General features: G+C 36.1%; 2 protein-coding genes across 3 annotated transcripts in view; one reads left to right on the top strand and one right to left on the bottom strand.

Moving 5' to 3' along the window:
* Positions 1–498: 498 nt before the first annotated feature.
* Positions 499–8979, bottom strand: trmt1l (tRNA methyltransferase 1-like). The gene is made up of 16 exons (XM_051874774.1): positions 8789–8979; positions 7267–7398; positions 7118–7180; positions 6905–7018; positions 6706–6770; positions 5730–5886; positions 4244–4364; positions 3800–3879; positions 3416–3659; positions 3125–3337; positions 2854–3044; positions 2578–2656; positions 2289–2455; positions 2051–2116; positions 1790–1919; positions 499–1678 (listed from the first exon to the last, which is right to left on the bottom strand). Exons 1-16 carry the CDS (start codon positions 8847–8849, stop codon positions 1486–1488), a joined length of 2076 nt encoding a protein of 691 aa, XP_051730734.1. The 5' UTR covers positions 8850–8979; the 3' UTR covers positions 499–1485.
* The window catches only part of swt1 (SWT1 RNA endoribonuclease homolog), a 22900-nt gene continuing 12933 nt past the window's right edge, over positions 8115–18081 (top strand). Inside the window, exons 1-14 of one of the 2 annotated variants that reach the window (XM_051874773.1) lie at positions 8115–8450; positions 9856–9949; positions 10188–10252; positions 10535–11615; positions 12341–12385; positions 12515–12644; positions 12826–12921; positions 13049–13237; positions 14609–14702; positions 14984–15141; positions 15271–15425; positions 15609–15747; positions 17276–17418; positions 17504–17655. In XM_051874773.1, the coding sequence (XP_051730733.1) occupies positions 9866–9949; positions 10188–10252; positions 10535–11615; positions 12341–12385; positions 12515–12644; positions 12826–12921; positions 13049–13237; positions 14609–14702; positions 14984–15141; positions 15271–15425; positions 15609–15747; positions 17276–17418; positions 17504–17655 (2531 nt within the window). In that variant the 5' untranslated portion in view covers positions 8115–8450; positions 9856–9865. Of the gene's footprint in view, positions 8451–8926; positions 9076–9855; positions 9950–10187; positions 10253–10534; positions 11616–12340; positions 12386–12514; positions 12645–12825; positions 12922–13048; positions 13238–14608; positions 14703–14983; positions 15142–15270; positions 15426–15608; positions 15748–17275; positions 17419–17503; positions 17656–18081 lie in introns of those variants that run through there. The other variant, XM_051874772.1, reaches the window with a different exon arrangement.

Genomic DNA, 18081 nt, shown 5'->3' with positions numbered 1-18081 from the left:
GGTTTCTATTCAAATTGTCGAACCAGTTAAGTTCATTTTAGTGCATTTCAGGGAGGTCTAGAGATTGTACTATGCAAGTAAAGCCGGTGTGGCTCTAATTAGTAAGACTTTTCACACGTCATACTCAAGCTGATGAATCATATAAAACCCGTGAACACATTCAAGCCTTATTTCACACTAAACATAAAAGAAAAAATAATAAAGTCTATTCGCACCATGATTTGTTTTTGCATTGTTACATTTGCATAACAATAAAGCACATTTTCCAAAATTCTAATTGATGGGGAAAAAAAAAAAAAAAAATCAAATTCTAATATACCACACACTGAATAAAAAAGCTCAAAAGTTAAGAATGCATTGATGAGAATGCTAGGGGAATTTATTAATGGACCTAAAAATTTTCAGTAGTTTTTGAGGTAAAACTTTCACCCAAGCACTAGGTCAGTTTTCTCAAATTAAAATATATAATTATATAATATAAATTATAATATACACATATGATGTGAAATGTTTTATTGATGTTACACAACACAATCTGGGAAAGAACTGAAGCAAAAATGAAGTGGAAAAAAAAAAAAAAATCACATCAGGTAAGAACAATAAAGCTTTGACAGAGTCTTTATAAATATTTTTAGGAATTAAAAATTCAAAAACCAAACAGTCAATACTGCATCACCATCAACACATACTGATAAATCAAATACTATGAAGCCCTTAAAGGATTAGTCCACTTTCAAATAAAATTTTCCTGATAATTTACTCACCCCCATGTCATCCAAGATGTCCATGTCCTTCTTTCTTCAGTCGAAAAGAAATTAAGGTTTTTGATGAAAACATTCCAGGATTATTCTCCTTATAGTGGACTCCAAACGGTTAAAGGTCAAAATTAGTTTTATCTAGTGAAACAATCGATAATTTTCTTTAAAAAAAATACAAATGTATATGCTTTATAAACACAAATGATCGCCTTGCAAGTGCTTCGCCATTCCGCCTTCCGTATTCTTCAAAAAGCTTACGCTGTATGTCCTACACCTTCCCTATTCAACTTACAGAACTAACGCGGTGCCAGTTCTGTTTTTTTCCGCAAGTAGAATAGGGAAGGCGTAGGACATATAGTGTAAGCGTTTTGAAGAATACAGAAGGCAGAATAATCCTGGAATTTTTTCATCAAAAACCTTAATTTTTTTTTTTTCGACTGAAGAAAGAAGGACATGGACATTTTGGATGGCATGGGGGTGAGTAAATTATCAGGAAATTTTTATTTTAAAGTGGACTAATCCTTTAATGGGTCAAAGCCTCAGTGCAATCCACAAAAAACATCGACAAAATCGTAACAACCCTTTTCATTCAGATGAAACTGTTGTTTCTTATCCAGAACTTGCTCAAGTTGTCATTGGAAAATTCTAAAATGAACAGGAAAACTCTTCAATAAAAATAGCCACAGTTGATCTCTGTGCTATCCAAACTATTGCACAGTATCTGAAGTCAGAGAGTTTGACGTCGGTCTGAGCTGACAGCGCTGCTCTGAGGGGTGGATGAGTAGGTAGGCACACTGTATTTTGTAAGCACTTCCTTAAACTGTGCCAGGGTGGCGTCGGTCCGCACGCCTGTTGGGTCAAAGTGTGTGCGGCTCACTCTGAAACCGGCCTCTGTGAGATACTGCAGGAACTTATTCAACCTGAGAGAGAGGGGGAAAAAACTCTGTCAGTCAGATTCTGCTTGCATTATGACATTTGTATCATTGTACATCAATACATGACAGTGTATGGAGAAGTTTGCGCTGACTAACTTAGGCATGTTCATGCCGCGGATGCTGTGCCGATGGATGCTGTAGTAGAACGCTGGATGCTCCAAAGATGTATCTGATTTGACTTTCTTCAGCACATTCCCACATTCCTCCCCTGTGGTCTTTCTTTTCCCTGAACACATAAAATGAAAGAAAATACACTTTATTTTTAATCAATTTCAGCTTTTATTCCACCATAAACCCTACTTAATCTGGGATAACCTAAGAACAGTTAAATCCCTGAGAACAGCAAACAACAAATACCTGACTGGTCAGATGTATCCGCCTCTTCAACCTTCTGTAAAGTTTTTATGACCACACCACACTCCACTAGGAAAAAAAAAAAAAAAGTCAAATTAAAAAAAATACAAGGAAAAAATCAAGTTAAGGCCCTGTTGCTCAAAAAAAGTTCAGATGTTTCATTGCCAGTTGTATTTAACGATGAATAACCAGAAGATTACTGAAAAAACTGATGGGCAAAAACATGCACACCCAAACACACCTTGATTGGAGAAGGCAGAGAATCCTGGGACAGGGAAAGGTTTGAAAGTGGTGCAGTCAGCTTCACAGATGAGTGTCTTCACCAGAGGCTGGATGTCTTCCATATTGTGCTGCACTGTTGCCACCAACATCCGCCTCAGAAATCCAGTGTTAAACAGAGGACCAGCCCTGGTGGATGGAAAAACAAAGACAAAGGGGTAAAAAATAAGAAAAAATAAGTGGTTAATGAAGGAAGTAAGCATTATCAAGTGTTTTATGAACAAAAACATGTATGAATGACATCATCTCACCAAAGTGGTCCAATCTCTACTGCCGTTTTTCCTGGCATACTCCCATGGCACTGGCAGGGCAGCTGTCTGTACAGGTTTTCTGTTGATACCATAAGAAGGAACATGATTATTTAAGCTTGGACTATTTATGGATTTAGCACTTATACTTTTGATCAGTTCATGCATTCTCTGGGAATCAAACCCATGACCTTGCCATTACTGGTGACATGCTCGGCTATTTGGGCTACAGGAATACAATCACGATGCAGCTATTTGTTTGTACAAGTGCTTTCTCACCTTCCACCATGCTTCCTGGCTTGAGGAACACCCTTTCTTCACACCACTGGCAGTGCAACAGCTGCCGCAGTTTCTTAGCGGACTCGTCTGCCTGGGTGGGCCCTCTAAGAACTCGGACCACCACAAGGACAAAGTGCTCAAGAGCCGCGGCCAACAGCACTTCAATCCCTTTGTTGCAGCGTGCGGCCGCCCTGAAAGTACGTGCATTAACAAGACGGTTTGCAAACGGTCTAATAAAATATGCTGATTCATTTGAGAAAGACCTGCCCACCTGGCCACTGATGCCAATACCATACGTGCTGCGAGTTCCCTGTAATACTCGGTTCGGACTATCTGGCAACCGTAATGTCGAAGTGTCACATTCAGGGATTTAGAGTAAAGCGAACCGGTGTCTGTCGACGTCACAGAGACTATGCCCAGGTTCCGAACGTTGCGAAAAGCAGCATCCAAATAGTTTACAGCTGTTCCAAATGGGTCAAGGTGTCTGATTTAAAAACAAGAATGCAGTAAATAGTCATGGGTACAGTCATTATGACCAACAGTTCATCGGTCTCTCACTCACATGTAGTCAAAGGGTCTCAGGTGCATGATGACATTGGCGTCCATCTTCACCACCTCCACGGACGCAATGGGCGAGTCTGCATCTCCCGCTCCATCTAGCTGCCGGCCCGTACGAGCGCCCTCTACTCGGATGTGGTTCAGATGACAATTCTCCTTAATCATCTTCACGCAAGCTTCGCTTATGTCATTTATTGTAACCTTTACAGAGTTGCGCAGATGCTTTGCCCACTGCAAACCCATGATACCTACAAAAAGGATTAATATGTATGCAAATACGTATATAATGACCCTTTCATTTTTATCAAATCATTCAGTGAAAAAACTAGGCAGTGCTATTTATTATCATCATGAGTTTTTAGCTCTTTCTGTACAGTTAATTTCCTACCAGTCGCTCCAAAGGCATCGAGACATTCGAGTGGATTCCTTTCCTCAGCAAGAACAGCGAGAGAGCAGAACACCAGCTGCCTACAACAATCACACAGAGATTGTCTAATTTTAGTAAATAATTAATCAGCAAAATGAAAGTATGAGGATTTTTTTTGAGGGGGGGGGGGGGGGGGGGGGGGATGGTAATTGACTTAATTTTAGGGATTTTCAACAGGGTGTCCATGACCCATAAGTAGGCCAATATTTTTTACATTATTTGTCTTTCTAAATATTATATATTTATATAAAAAGAAATAAAATATTAAGTTTATTATTAAGCATAACTTCAGCCAAAGTTACATTTAAGATGCTAAAGTACAAATAATTTATTGTAATGTGGGAGAGACAAGGTAGGCATTTATCTCATAATGAGTTATTAATCATATAAAAATAATTCTCAAACCTGTTTGTCTTCATCTTGCGGCTGAAGTAGGTGTCTGTCTTCTGGGGTGTGGTGTGGTTGGGCAGGAGCTGGACATTGGTGCCCAATTCTTTCATAATCTCATAAGCCTGTCCACATGGGACTGAGAAAGACATAGGGAATCAATGCAGACAAATAATTTGGTAAAATTAACTTTGACTAAATATTGACAAAATGCATAGGAATAGCATCCTTAAAAACTGTAAAAAAGCTGAGGACTACAACGCCCTTCAGATGCTGCCTACATAATTACTTTAATAAGCAGTTGAATGAATTAACTGCTTAGTACTGTAACGAATTAAAGCATTTTATTGTTACAACTGCCTCCTGTGAGACTTACTTTAAACTAAAAACTAAAGGCCAAGGCATGAACATGATCTACAAGGGGATCTTTCATATTACTCCTGAAGAACTTCATCCTGTGAGCGGCTGAGTGCTGTATGGTTTAATTTCGATTTGCCTATTCTTACCCTACCTGAAAAATCTAAAAGGTTAAAGGGTTAGTTCACCCAAAAATGAAAATAATGTCATTAATTACTCACCCTCATGCCGTTCTACTCCCGTAAGACCTTCGTTCATCTTCGGAACACAAATTAAGATATTTTTGATGAAATCCGATGGCAGTGAGGCCTCTGTTGCCAGCAATGCCACCGAACTTCTCAAGTTTCCAGAAAGGTACCCAAAACATTTTTAAAACAGTTCATGTGAGTACAGTGGTTCTACCTTAATATTATAAAGCGACGAGAATGCTTTTTGTGCACCAAAAAAACCCAAAATAATGACTTTTCAACAATATCTCGTGATGGCCGATTTCAAAACACTGCTTCGAATCAGTAATTCGGATTGCGTATCAAACTGCTGAAATCACATGACTTTGGCGCTCCGAACAACTGATTCGAATCAAATGATTAAAGATTCGAAGCAGTGTTTTGAAATCGGCCAACACTAGATATTGTTGAAAAATCATTATTTCGTTTTTTTGGCGCACAAAAAGTATTCTTGTTGCTTTATAATGTACTCACATGAACTATTTTGAATGTTTTGAGTACCTTGAGAGGTTCGGTGACATTGCTGGCAATGAAGGCCTCACCGAGCCATCGGATTTCATCAAAAATATCTTAATTTGTGTTCCGAAGTTGAACGAAGGCCTTATGGGTGTGGAACGACATGAGGGTGAGTAATTAATGACAGAATTTTCATTTTTGGGTGAACTAACCCTTTAAAGGCACAAGATAAAAGGAAATACCGGAAAAAAGAAACTTGAATGGAACTATTATTTTCACGAAAACAATCCCAACATCTACAATGTTCCACATCAACAAACTGGCATCCAGTTTATGCGGTTCTCTTTTAATGGCTATTGTCTCACCCTCTGCTGCGCTGTCAGCACAAATGCACAATTATCTGTCGTGTCAGTAAAGCGCATCAAATGAGGAAGCATATAAACATCAGTAGAGTAAAGGCTCACCAGGTTCTTCAAAGGGTACATCTGAGCTGCCTGAATAGCTGGCCTCTGTCTCACCCTTGTTGAAGTGGCGTTTGAGATGACTGATCATGTCTGTCTTGCGAGCAATAGTGACAGAGCAAACCACACAGTGGTAGTGAGCCACAAGTCTGCCTTGAGTCTGGAGATGAGGGGGGAAAAAATACATAAATATATTTATTCAAGAGGATGTGATTTTGTAAAATATAATTTTTCCTGATAAACTGGCACAGATAAAAAGCTTTTAGATCTATCTGTACTGCCCAACTACAGGCAAATAGGACTACGGGCCTATGGCTGTATATTTGTATACACTACCATTCAAAAGTTTGGGGTCAGTGGATATTTTTCTTTTATTCAATAAGGATGCATTAAATTAATAAAAAGAGACAGTAAAGTAATTTATAATTATTTCTATTTCAAATAAATGTTGTTCTTTTGAACTTTGTTTTCATTAAATATTTCACAGTTTCCACAAAAATATTAAGCAGCACAACTGTTTTCAACATTGAAAACAATAAGAAATGTTTCTTGAGCACCAAATCAGCATATCAGAATGATTTCTGAAGGATCATGTGACACTGCAGACTGAAGTAATTAGGTGCTGAAAATTCAGCTTTGCCATCACAGTAATAAATTACATTTCAACAGTTATACATATATACTGTATGTATGTATGTATGTGTATATTATTTATATATATATATATATATATATATATATATATATATATATATATATATATATATATATATATATATAGTAATGAGGTTCAATCATTGTAATCGAACAGGCTTCACAAAGCTAAGAATAACAATTATAAATTCTAAATAAATTTATCTCTACCAGCATCTCTATCATCACTTTAGAATAGAAAGGCTTTTTATTTTTTTCCATGTCAATATAATTACAGCCCAGGGGTATGTATGGGAAAAAAACACTTCTTAACACGTCACCTTACCTGGTCAGAGCCTAGACTGGACTTGAGTTGTCGGCAAGGCAAATGGCAGATGCACATCCTTTGGCCTGCAGGAGAGGAAACAAAGTTAATTTACCCAAGCAAAATTTTCACGCATGTATTAGCTGCTAACCCGAGGCAACAGCTTTCAAATGAGTGTTGGAAAAAAGACAAAAAATTGGTGCCAAAGGGAACCGTTTACCTTCAAATTCCACATAAACTTTCCAGTGCAGGTTCTGCAGGTGTCGTCTAAGTTTATGACTGTAACAGGCCTTAAATTTCTCTTCTGGACACAATGGACAAGATTTTCTCCCGGCTGTCAGTGAACAGAGATATCGATTAGCTTCAGATTCAAGTGGTCTGCTGGTGGTTTTAATAAACAGACAGAATGAACAGGTACTTCTGGTTTAAGTACCTCCATTTAAATCCACAAGCATTTCGAGCCCTTCCAGTGTGGTTTGGATAGAGACATGTCTCTCTGTAACAAAGACAGATGATTTCAATTCAATGATTTTAATCCTGTCTGAGGAGTGTGATAATCATCACAAACTGTTGAATATTTACCTGACACGACAGCGGAGGATGTCTGTCCATTTTTGTCCTCTGTTTTCACTGGATTAGTAGTTGCTGCTTGAGTGGGCGTTTGATCACGCTCCACAGATTCAGCAAGCATCTTACTAGTATCAGCCCCAGTGTCTGTTAATACAAACAGCAAATTCATACTTCAGTAAAATAGTGTATATTGAAGCAAACTTAAAGATGAGACAGTTTTCCTTTTCCATTAAAATATCATCAATTAAATATTTTAATAAATTAAATAAATATTATATATTTCACTTTGATGAAAATTACAGATGCATTCAACTGGTCTTACTGTACAATCACCACAGTGTTGAAAACAGAATTGGGTGTTTCTTCAAATAAGAGTCATTTTTATGTCCCAGGGGTCTATTATAACAATTTTTGTCTTTTTGTTATATGAATACCACATTAAAATTGCCTTGGTACAATGTCTTAATTTTTAAAAAGCCTTTTTAATATATAGATTTTATTGTTTCACCCTTGTTCCAGACCAAGACTTTCAATGTTAAAATTAGAAAATTCTTCTGGAAAATAATACATATTAAAAACTATGAAAGAAATAATAATTTCAGGATTTACTGTGTAAACAATTTGGATTGGTTAGATTTGGTCACATGACAAAAATAAATTATGCTTTGGTAAATCAATTATAAAAATTAAAAATTATGAGATAGAACAGTTAACATTATTACATAAAAATACCATTTTTATTTAATAATTAAGACTCTTTATCATAATTATGTTGTCATAATTTCGACTTTTTATATCATAATGGCTTTATCTTATAATTATGACTTACTATGTCATAATTTTGACTTTTGCTCTCATAGATATGACAGGAAATGGGAGAACTTATGTTAAACTTTTAAACAATACAATTCATAAAAAAATACTATGCTGAATTTATAACAATTTCTATAAAACGTAGTTTTAATGGATTATGTTTAGCTACGTTGTGGTTGAGTTTTGTCAGTCTCAGGACTTATGATGGATTTCAGTGCTCCGCTCACATTGCAGACACTGTAATGAAGAAAACGACATAAAAATACAACAACAATACTGGAGCGCCCTCATATGTTAGCCCATGTACATTTCCATGGAGTAACCAATCCCGCTTTCTGAGGCTGATGTTTCCATGCAGAACGGCCCTAGTGCGGAGCTCCGCGGTAAGACCATTTGCTACATTTATACATTACTGTTATTCACGATTTATTGTTTAACTCAGAGAATGCATCGATTGATTTAAAGTTTTTGCAACCTATTGACATGTCAGTTCTTTTTCTATATGCGCTGAGATACGGATACATTTTGAACATTTACATTATTTACACCTAGGTCCTATGGTGGAGCTCCGTGAGGAGGCCTATATTTACTTCAGCAGTTTTGAAGTCGCATTAAGAATAAATTGCATAAAAATACAAAATTTCTAAATACTGAGTGTTATCTAAGGAACCTACAAAACACGTTTGAATTAATTTATCATTATTATTTCAAATTATTTTGCCTTTTATATTGGCGTCCTCCTGGTGAAGTTGCTCGGCGTCCCCTTCCTTGAGCTCCGCCATTTTCCCAAACTAGCTTAAGTAGAATGGCGTAGTGTCCGTACGCATTGAGCGTTGTGGGGCTGCACCAATCGTATTCCCGTAAACTACGCAAACTGAAAGAGCGGAAGTGAATTCAGCAAGGCAACTGTAAGCAAGCGATGAAGTGAACTGCTCTTATTGCTTGAAGAATTTTCTTCGTTCTGTCATTCGGTGTCGTATTCAACAACATTACTCCCGCTTGTGGCAGGTAAACCTCTTTCACACGGAAGCTGTTGAAAATAAAACAAAAACGTATAGACTCTTGAATTTCATCAGTTTCTCAGTTTAAGATTTTAAGTTGTAACGTTATACATTTAGGAAGGTAAGAAAATATGTGCTGTAATGTAAATTCCTTTTTGACATTCCTGTCACAGTTGTGTTTCTGTATGACCTAAAGCTGCCACATATTCACAAGTTCTTAGTTTTTACTTGAGAGGTTTCAGTTCACTTGGTTTATATTGGCGTTATCAGTTTCTCAAGGATGAACTGGATTTTTGTCTGGGATTCGGTGATATGCAGTTCTTGGGAGAAAAACGTTTTTCTTTGTACTTCGTACTGACTAGAAATGCTCTCTTAAGTACTACATTCTTGTATGAAAAAGTACTATATAAATGATAAATGAAATGATATAAATGAAGTTATTGTTATTGTAGCAGAAATCTATATGTAGACAATAAAATCTAAAGCTAGACGTTTTTCTATTTATTTTATTTTATTTTTGTAGTTCAACTTAAACTTATTTCATTTAGTTACTAGGGCAACTTTTCTAATTTGGGTTTAATTGAAAGGTTTCATTTAATATGTTTTTAATGAAAGAAAAATAACAATAACAACACTGGTGATTTCAAGACATGTTGTAACTGCCATTCAGCACTGCAGTTGTACTGCTGTCCTCTTTAAAAAGTAACAAGTTTTTTTTAACATTAGACTCTGTATATTTGTAAGGGACTGAAATCATTTTTGAAAAAAATGCTCTGTTCTGTCACAGGGTTTTGAAGATGTCTAGCAAGAAATCAAAGAAGAAGAAACACAAAAAGGATGAAAGAATGTCATCAAGCTCTTTGCGTGAGGATGAGAAGAAGGTGAGGAATCTGCAACATAATCTTTGTTAGAATGTGCAGATTTTAATCTAGTTATTCTTAACATATGATTTATTCTCTTTTTTCTGTCTCGTTTTATTTATAATTTATTATCAGATGGTTTAACATATTCATTCTCATTCGTATTAGCATTAAATTGTTAACATTAATTCTTGTTTGTACGAAAAAATCACCTTGGATAAAAAGCATTTGGTAAAAGAGTGAATGATTTTGGTCATAGGAGAGAGGCACAAAGAGATTCAGCAGCCCAAAGAGCAAACACAAACATCATCATCGGCATGTAAGGTAAAATATTTGAATTAGAGTTCATTTGAGCATTTGTCATATATAAATTGTATATACAATATAGTATAATGTATACAACTGACAATGTGTCAGTTGTATACATTATACTACTTTTTGATAACTAAGAGCTATATATGTATAAGAAATAATAAAGAAAGAAGAACTTAAAGGCATCTAATGTAAAGAAAGTAAATAAAGAAAGCGTTTTCTTTTCCAATATTTCCTTATCTACCATTCCCTCAGTTGTTATCGATTCATTAAAAATTTTTCATTGATTTACAGTTCTGACAAAGATGAAACTAAAGGGAAGAGGGCCATTGACTCACCATCAACAAGAGGATTTGATAAAAAATTAAAGAAGACAGCTGCTGGAGACAGCAAGAGGAAGAAAGAAAGTTCCCGAGAAAGCAAAGCACCTGAGAGTTCCAGACCAGTTTTCAAGTCACATGTCACACATGATAAAGAGCAAGTGAATCCCAAAGGGAAGCATGAAAATGCAAGTGCCCATGTCTCAGGGAAAAGCTACAGCAGGCATGCAGGTTCAAACCAGCCTTCTTCAAAGGATTTGGAGAAGAAGAGACAGGAGCTAGTCTCGAGGAGATTTGAATCAGAGGATCTCTGGCGGACACCTGCAAAGGATGACTGTTTCCCTGAGAAACTCCAGGAGAAAAGGAGGAAACCCACAAAGAGGCCATTGTCACCGGAGCTTCATGCTGAACCCAAACGAAAAGACGTCAAAAACATGACCAATGCAGCACATGCAGACTGTCATTCTGAAGTTCAAAAAGAAATGAGGAAGAAGTTGGTGGGCAGGAGGTCCATGAAGTTTGACCAAACTGTTGGTGCACAGGGTTCTGGTGATAAAACGGTGAATGAAAACTCCAAAGAAGCTTTGCCAGTAGTGAAACATGTAAATTCTGGATCTAAACTGAAATTTCTAGAAGATATTTCACCCAAGAAGCAAGACCATGTACAGTTGGGTAATGCACCTGGTGTAATCTTAGGAGAAAAAAGTCCATTCTTTGGTGGTCCCACAGCAAAAGTCAGTTTCAAGATCCCAATGAAGGCCAGTGCTGTTAAAGTTCGGACAAACACGGATATGTGTAAAGTTCTTTCTTCAGATAGCAGTACTCAATCTTCCACTCAGGCTTCTCTTCCTGGTTCTACTCCATCTAAACGCAAATTTTTTATCTCACAGCAGCAAGTACAGCGGCCTCAGGAGGTATTTTCTCAAGCTTCTAATAAACCCTCTTCTCTTTGTTCATCACATCCTTCATATGTTTCACACCAAGTCCAGCAGGTGCACACTGACAAAACAAGAGAGGTCTCGATGCCAAGCAATACTTCCTGCGAGGCACAAAATGTAAGTCTGAATCAGTGGTACAAGACATTTCTCTTACAGTTTGATGACTAACACTGCATCCTGTGTTATTTTTCTGATTTGTAAATTGATTGCTCCACCTTTCAGTGGCTCAAGACTGTGTACTTAGCGGCTTTACTGAGGGGAAAGAACTACAATCTCATGAAGCACTGTGAATGACATAATTGATTTAAAAGCTAGCGTGTATGTATGTGTGTGTATATATATATATATATATACACATATTTATTGCAAAATATTGCAATAATATATACACTCACTTCCCTTCTAAGCATCGTTAGTCACTTCCCGTCTAGACGACTAAATCATAAGACAGACTACTTTTAGCATGCACTTGATCTATTTCCCTCTATGGGTGCACAGGTCATTTCATGTCAGATTGCAAAATAAGCATATTTTAAGAATATAATTATTTCCATATTCTTAAAGAAAACATTTCATTCTCCATCAAAAATTTCCACCACAGTTTTATAGAAGAATGCAGACAGACCTTTATGCAAGTTCACTAAAACAGTGGCTAAATAAACTATACAATAGTCCTCAGCATTAAGAAAAAAAAAAATAGAGAAAAAGAGGGTCAATTTTAGACTGTATTTAAGAGGAAACAGCAGCGAGTTATTAATAAACATAAGCAGCGAGTTATTAATAAACATTGTTTATTCCATTAAATTTAATACATCTTTAAATGCTGTTTTGTACTGTTTCAGATAACTCCTCAAAAGGCTGAAGAGACCTTTGACTGCGACCACGAGGTTAACAATGTTCCTCTGTTTTCAGAATAAATATCTTTTTTATCTTTTTTTTATGTTTTTTATGTTTTCAGAATAAAAATCTTCTTTATGTGTTTGTATGTTTCTCATTCTGTTTCATTCATTGTTTAGATGCAGCTGGTGGAGGAACTTCATCTGGCACGTTCTGAGAGGAGACTGGAGGTGAACTTGGTGGAGAACTGTGGAGAGCTCACCTGCATGGACATTGACCCTCCAGAAGAGGGTGCCAGCATAATGCTAAGTAAAGTCACCTGTGAAAAAGTTCAAAATAACTTATTATTACTGGAATGATGATATATTATATCCTAATAATGATATAATATCCTACAATAGGTGCCTTGTTAAAACGTTTATGTATTTGAATCATGGCCTCTTTGATGGATAGTTGTGCTTTGTGTCTGTTTCTGTGTTTACACATGAAGATCAACATAAACAGGCCCTCCTCATAGTCCTGGATACCAATGTGCTGCTCAGCCACCTGGAGTTTGTGAAGAAGATCAGGTCACATGGTCTCGGTGGTAAGATAAAGAGAGAGGGAACTCTAGTCTTAAAGGAATAATTCAATTAAGTCACTAGCTCGATGCTTTCAAACATTTGCAGAATAATGTTGGTGCAGCCTTTCATTCTGAGCACCCCTCATTCCAGGACTGGGGTTTCCCACTTTGCTGATCCCCTGGGTGGTGCTGCAGGAGCTGGATTATCTAAAGAGTGGTAAACTCTCCAGCAAGGTGGAGGACAAAGCCAGGCCAGCTGTCCACTACATCTACAGCTGCCTGAAAAATCAGGAGCCCAGACTCATGGGCCAGTCAATGCAGCAAGCCTCCCAAGCTGTCTGTAAGTGGTTCTTATCCTGAGATGCAAGTCATGTACCTTTACTGTATGTTTACTTTTTAAGACATGTAAAAAGAAGCACACTTTGTCAGGTGGCAATAAAATTAACTTGCAGGTACATTTCAATTTAAATAATAATAATAATAATAATAGATATTTAATTGAATAATAATAATAATAGTAATAAATATTGAATAATAATAATTAAAAAAAAAAAACTCATTCCTATAATCAACCTACCACACTATATTAATTATTTTCTTTCTGGTAATTTCATTTTGAGGTCATGCTAAATAATTTTATGATTACAATTTTTTTATACTTTTTGTTTTTTGAGCTCGAAAAATATTACCACTCAGCTGCATTATGGAAGTGTTGTTATTGTTAACTAAAACTAAGACTATTCAAATCGGTAATTGAATTAAAGCTGAAATAAAATAAAATAGAAATATTAGATCCAAAACTTAAAAATCTTATATGAAAATTAGAAATGTTGCATTGGCAACTAATTGAAATAAGTTCAACTTGAAGTACTAAAATTACTAAAACTAAAATTGAAATAAAAATAAATTATAGCTAAATAGAAATCTTAAAAAAAAAAAAAAATGATACATGACAATTTTATAATGAAATTTTATTTTGCTACTTTTTTGAGCTGGAAAAATATTACCACTCAGCTGCATTATGGAAGCGTTGTTATTGTTGACTAAAAGTAAGACTATAACAAATTGTTAATTGAATTAAAGCTGAAATAAAATAAATGAAATATTAGATTAAAAACTTTAAAATCTTATATGAATATTAGAAATGAAATGTTGCATTGACAACAAATTAAAATAAAATACGTTTAAGTTGAATTACTAAAATTACTAAAACTAAAATTTGATAAAAAATGAAAAAATTGAAAACTGAAAATATAAAATTAAAAGCTAATTAAAAATATCAAGAAATACTATAATAGAATATAAATAATACTAAAATAACACTGTATTATTAAACATATTTTCATGCTCTAAGAAACTTTTAAAATGTAAAATAATTAAATATTAAGATCATATGTACGATTCTAAAGTAGAGATAAAATATGTTTTAAAACATAAATGGTTTTCTATAGGAATTGCGTACATTGCAACACATCACCAATAAATGAGTAACGCAGGCATTACCAATACATTTTATTACTGTAAACTGTGGTTGAGTCCCACACTGAAAGTATGTACTGTGCTGGTCAAGGTAAACAGTATTATTATTAGTTCTCTAAAAGGTATGTATGGATGCATACTTGACATTGTATTTTCAGGTTGCACCGCTCCTTATCTGGCATACTATTGTGTATACTATGGATTGTATGACTTTGTCTTTTCTCTTCCTTAGGTGGGCCTGGTATTGTAAATAATGATGACAGAGTGCTGCAGTGCTGTCTGCAGTACCAGGCTCTGTGCCCAGAGGGAGCTCTAGTTCTTTGCACGTGAGTACATGCACTCATACCTCTGTTTCACCTCTAGGCATGTCTGCACTACATTATGGACATTATGAATCTGTTTATGTTTGATCTTTCTTGTCATGTGACATTAGCTAATAAAATGCAAGGTGGCCATGTGTTTGCTTTATGAAAATTATGTGATTTAATGATTATATTTCAGCCATTAGTGTCACCCTGAAGAATGTTCATATTGAAGGTAGAGGACGTTACTTCCTACTTTTTAAATTTATATTCTCTCTCTCTCACTCTCTGGTTTCTTTTTGTAGCAATGATAAGAACTTGTGCAGCAAGGCTCTGCTCAGTGGGGTGAAGGCCCTGAGTAAGGCAGACTTGGAGAAAGAGGTGGAGGGAACAAGATCTACAATCCTAAACTACTTTCATGCTCACCCCGCTGTGCCGCCCCCAGCTGGACCTGTAGAGAAAGGTCCGCTAATGACACTTGCGATATCAATATCACTGTTTTTGCTTCTTTAGTAGCGTTTTTCTTAATGCTTTAGTTACAAAGGCCTGATTAAAGTAATTTTGTTGCCACTTCCCTATGTGAATGAAACAGAGAAAGAAGGATCGCAGAAGAATGAACGGAGCAACGCAGCGGAGGAACGACAGTTCAGTGAATGCGTGTCTTTGCTGGAGTCCTGCCTCCAGAGGGCGCTGTCTGAGGTGCTGGAGGAGGAGATGAAGGCAGCTTATGGAGACCTGTGGACTGAGGTACCACAAGTGATAGTTTATTCATCCATAAATGTTATATGAAGTTAAACTATAAAGCTCCTCCCTCCTCATTCATGTAAATGCATTAGTCACCTCTAAAGTGTGATTCAGGGCTCAGATTCTTTTTTGCCGTTCATCTGATGTAGCCCCACTCTCTGTAACCTTATCTGTTTGTGTATGCAGATAGTGTACGTGAAGCCTCCGTGGAGTCTGGAGGGGCTGCTCAAGTGTTTTAAGAAGCACTGGATCGCTGTTTTCGGAAGCATTATTAAGAGGAGCCTGCTCAGTTCTGTGCAGATGCTGAGTGACTGTCTCTGTTCAGGTATGTATGTCTCACTACTTTAGTGTCATAGTTCATAACTTCAAATTTAAATAAAATAATAAGAATTCTGTTCTACTCTACATTAGAATTCTGTTTTGCTATTGCTAAATTTTGTTCCAATTTTAGAATTCTGTTGTCTGTGTCTTAGAACTCAAAAATTCTATTTATTACTCTACCATTCAAAAGTTTGTCAGTAAGACTTTGATTCAACAAGGATGCAATACATTAATGTAACGTGACAGAATAGATTTTTATTTCAAATAAATGCTTTCTATTCATCAAAAAATGCTGAAAAAAATATTTCAGTTTCCACAAAAAATATTAAGCAGAACAACTGTTTTCAACCTTTTTTAATGCTGAAAATTCATTTTTTTAACTGCATTCAACTGCATTTTACAGTATATTAAATTAGAAAACTCATTTTAAATTGTAATAATATTTCACAATATTACTGTTTTTACGTTATTTTTGATTTAAAAAATGCAGCCTTTGTGAGCACAAGAGACTTCTTTCAATAACATTTAAAAATATCTTACCAAGATTTTTTTTTTTTACTCATAATTACAAGTTTAATCAAGCATTTATGACACATCTTTGTCAAACTCATTTTTTTTTAATTTGTTGGAATCTCTGAATTTTGTTGAATTTCAAAATCTCTGAGTTGTCAACTTATAATTACAGTAATTTAAACATGATGTGAAAATAGCAGTGGAATTCTATTCTATTCTGTTTTGTTCTATTCTGTCACTCTTTGTTTCCTCAAAGTGAATATGTTTAAGTAATTATTATCTCTCACATAAAGTAGGCTAATTTTTAATGTGAGAAAGGACAAACCATATATTTTAGAGCTGCTCTACCCAGTCCCCCTGCTGGCTGCTTGTATGTCTTTTAGTTGCTTACTTGTCATTAAATGTGTAAATTAAACACCAGTGTAATTGGTGTTTGTGTGTGTGTATGTATGCAAATCTCTCAGTTTGTGGTTTTGATCCACACTCGTGCACACTCTCTTCTCAAGTTGTATGTGTAGTTATGAGTTTGACCTCATTCTGCCAATCAGTGCTGCAGGAGTATGACTGTGCCTTTCTTCTCTGCTGCCTTTGGCCATGTGCCCAGCCCGACAGAGGGGAGGAAGGGAGCTTGTGCGGGAGTAGAGGGGTGGAAAAGTACCAGGGGCCTCCTGTTCTCACCTAAATGTGATTTACTGCACTCTGAGTTGAGGGAGTGTCCTTCGCTCATTTTGTGACTTTTGTGTAGTGTGTTAGTGATGTGGCCAAGAGGCGATGACCTTTTATAAGCGGGTCTCCTCCCACTTAGAGCTGTGGACACATTTGTGAACCTTTGTTTTCTGCCCACTTCTGTCTTTTTAAGCTCCTCTCCTCACTTCTTTTCTTCAGCAGTGACCACAGGCCTCCAGAAATAAAGGAGATCATTAAAAAAAGATCATAAACACAACCAGTAGGAATGGATGGTATATATTGTGACACAGTAGAAATGTGTCTCTGTAATATTATGTTGTGTCTGTGTGTAGACAGGTCCATAGAGCACAGATCTGTTCTCAGTGCTGTGAGATTGGCCGCAGAGCTGCTGTCGGCACTGGCTGCCAGATCTCAATACAACGGTCATGTAGCCCATGCTCTCTCTACCCTTCATATGCTACAGCAAAAGCTACAGGTCGGTCTCATTAAGATTTAACAATTGATTATTCTTTTATTCTAATTACTCCTAAATTGTGTGTGTGTGTGTGTGTGTGTGACAGTCTCCGAAAGCTCCAATAGAGGATGATGACTCTAATAATGAGGACTCTCTAATGACAGAGATAGAGGAGGATGTTGCTCCACCTCCTCTGACATCCCATCAGGAAGTTTGGGCATTGTTTGAGAGCATCTGGAACAACGTGTGTCAGATTAGGTGAGAGAGACCATGACAAAGAGAGAATTGTATATATTTCAACATAGACTACTTTCAAAAGTTTGGGGTTCATTTTTTTCAACCCATTACCATTCCTAAGGTCTCTTTTGAATGGTATTTGTACCACAGGTGGTACTGTGGAATGCCTTAACATGTTAGACATGAAAAGTTTTAATAAGCATAGATGCTTTAAATTGATCAAAATTAACAATAAAGACATTAATGTTTCAAAACATTTCAATTTGAAATAATTGCTGCTAAATACATACTTTCTATAAAATAATCCACACAAATATAAAGCAATATAAACATTAATAATGAAAAGAAATTCTTGAGCACAACATCAGCATATTAGAATCATTTCTGAAGGATCATGTGACACTAAAGTAGAGTCTGTAAATTCAGATTTGCCATTACAGGGATAAA

This window comes from Ctenopharyngodon idella, chromosome 20 (assembly GCF_019924925.1).
Source record: "Ctenopharyngodon idella isolate HZGC_01 chromosome 20, HZGC01, whole genome shotgun sequence".
Classification (NCBI taxonomy): Eukaryota; Metazoa; Chordata; class Actinopteri; order Cypriniformes; family Xenocyprididae; genus Ctenopharyngodon; species Ctenopharyngodon idella.
The sequence above is the reverse complement of the archived record's forward strand: the minus strand, read 5'-3'. Positions and strand labels throughout refer to the sequence as shown.

Excerpts from the sequence above, each read along its gene's own strand:
- trmt1l (XM_051874774.1), bottom strand. The coding sequence starts at position 8,849 with ATGGCGGAGCTCAAGGAAGGGGACGCCGAGCAACTTCACCAGGAGGAC. Across the intron at positions 6,771-6,904 it reads AGTTTATGTGGAATTTGAAG|GCCAAAGGATGTGCATCTGC; the intron begins GTAAACGGTTCC and ends CCTCTCCTGCAG. Across the intron at positions 1,679-1,789 it reads CGCGGCATGAACATGCCTAA|GTTGAATAAGTTCCTGCAGT; the intron begins GTTAGTCAGCGC and ends CCTCTCTCTCAG.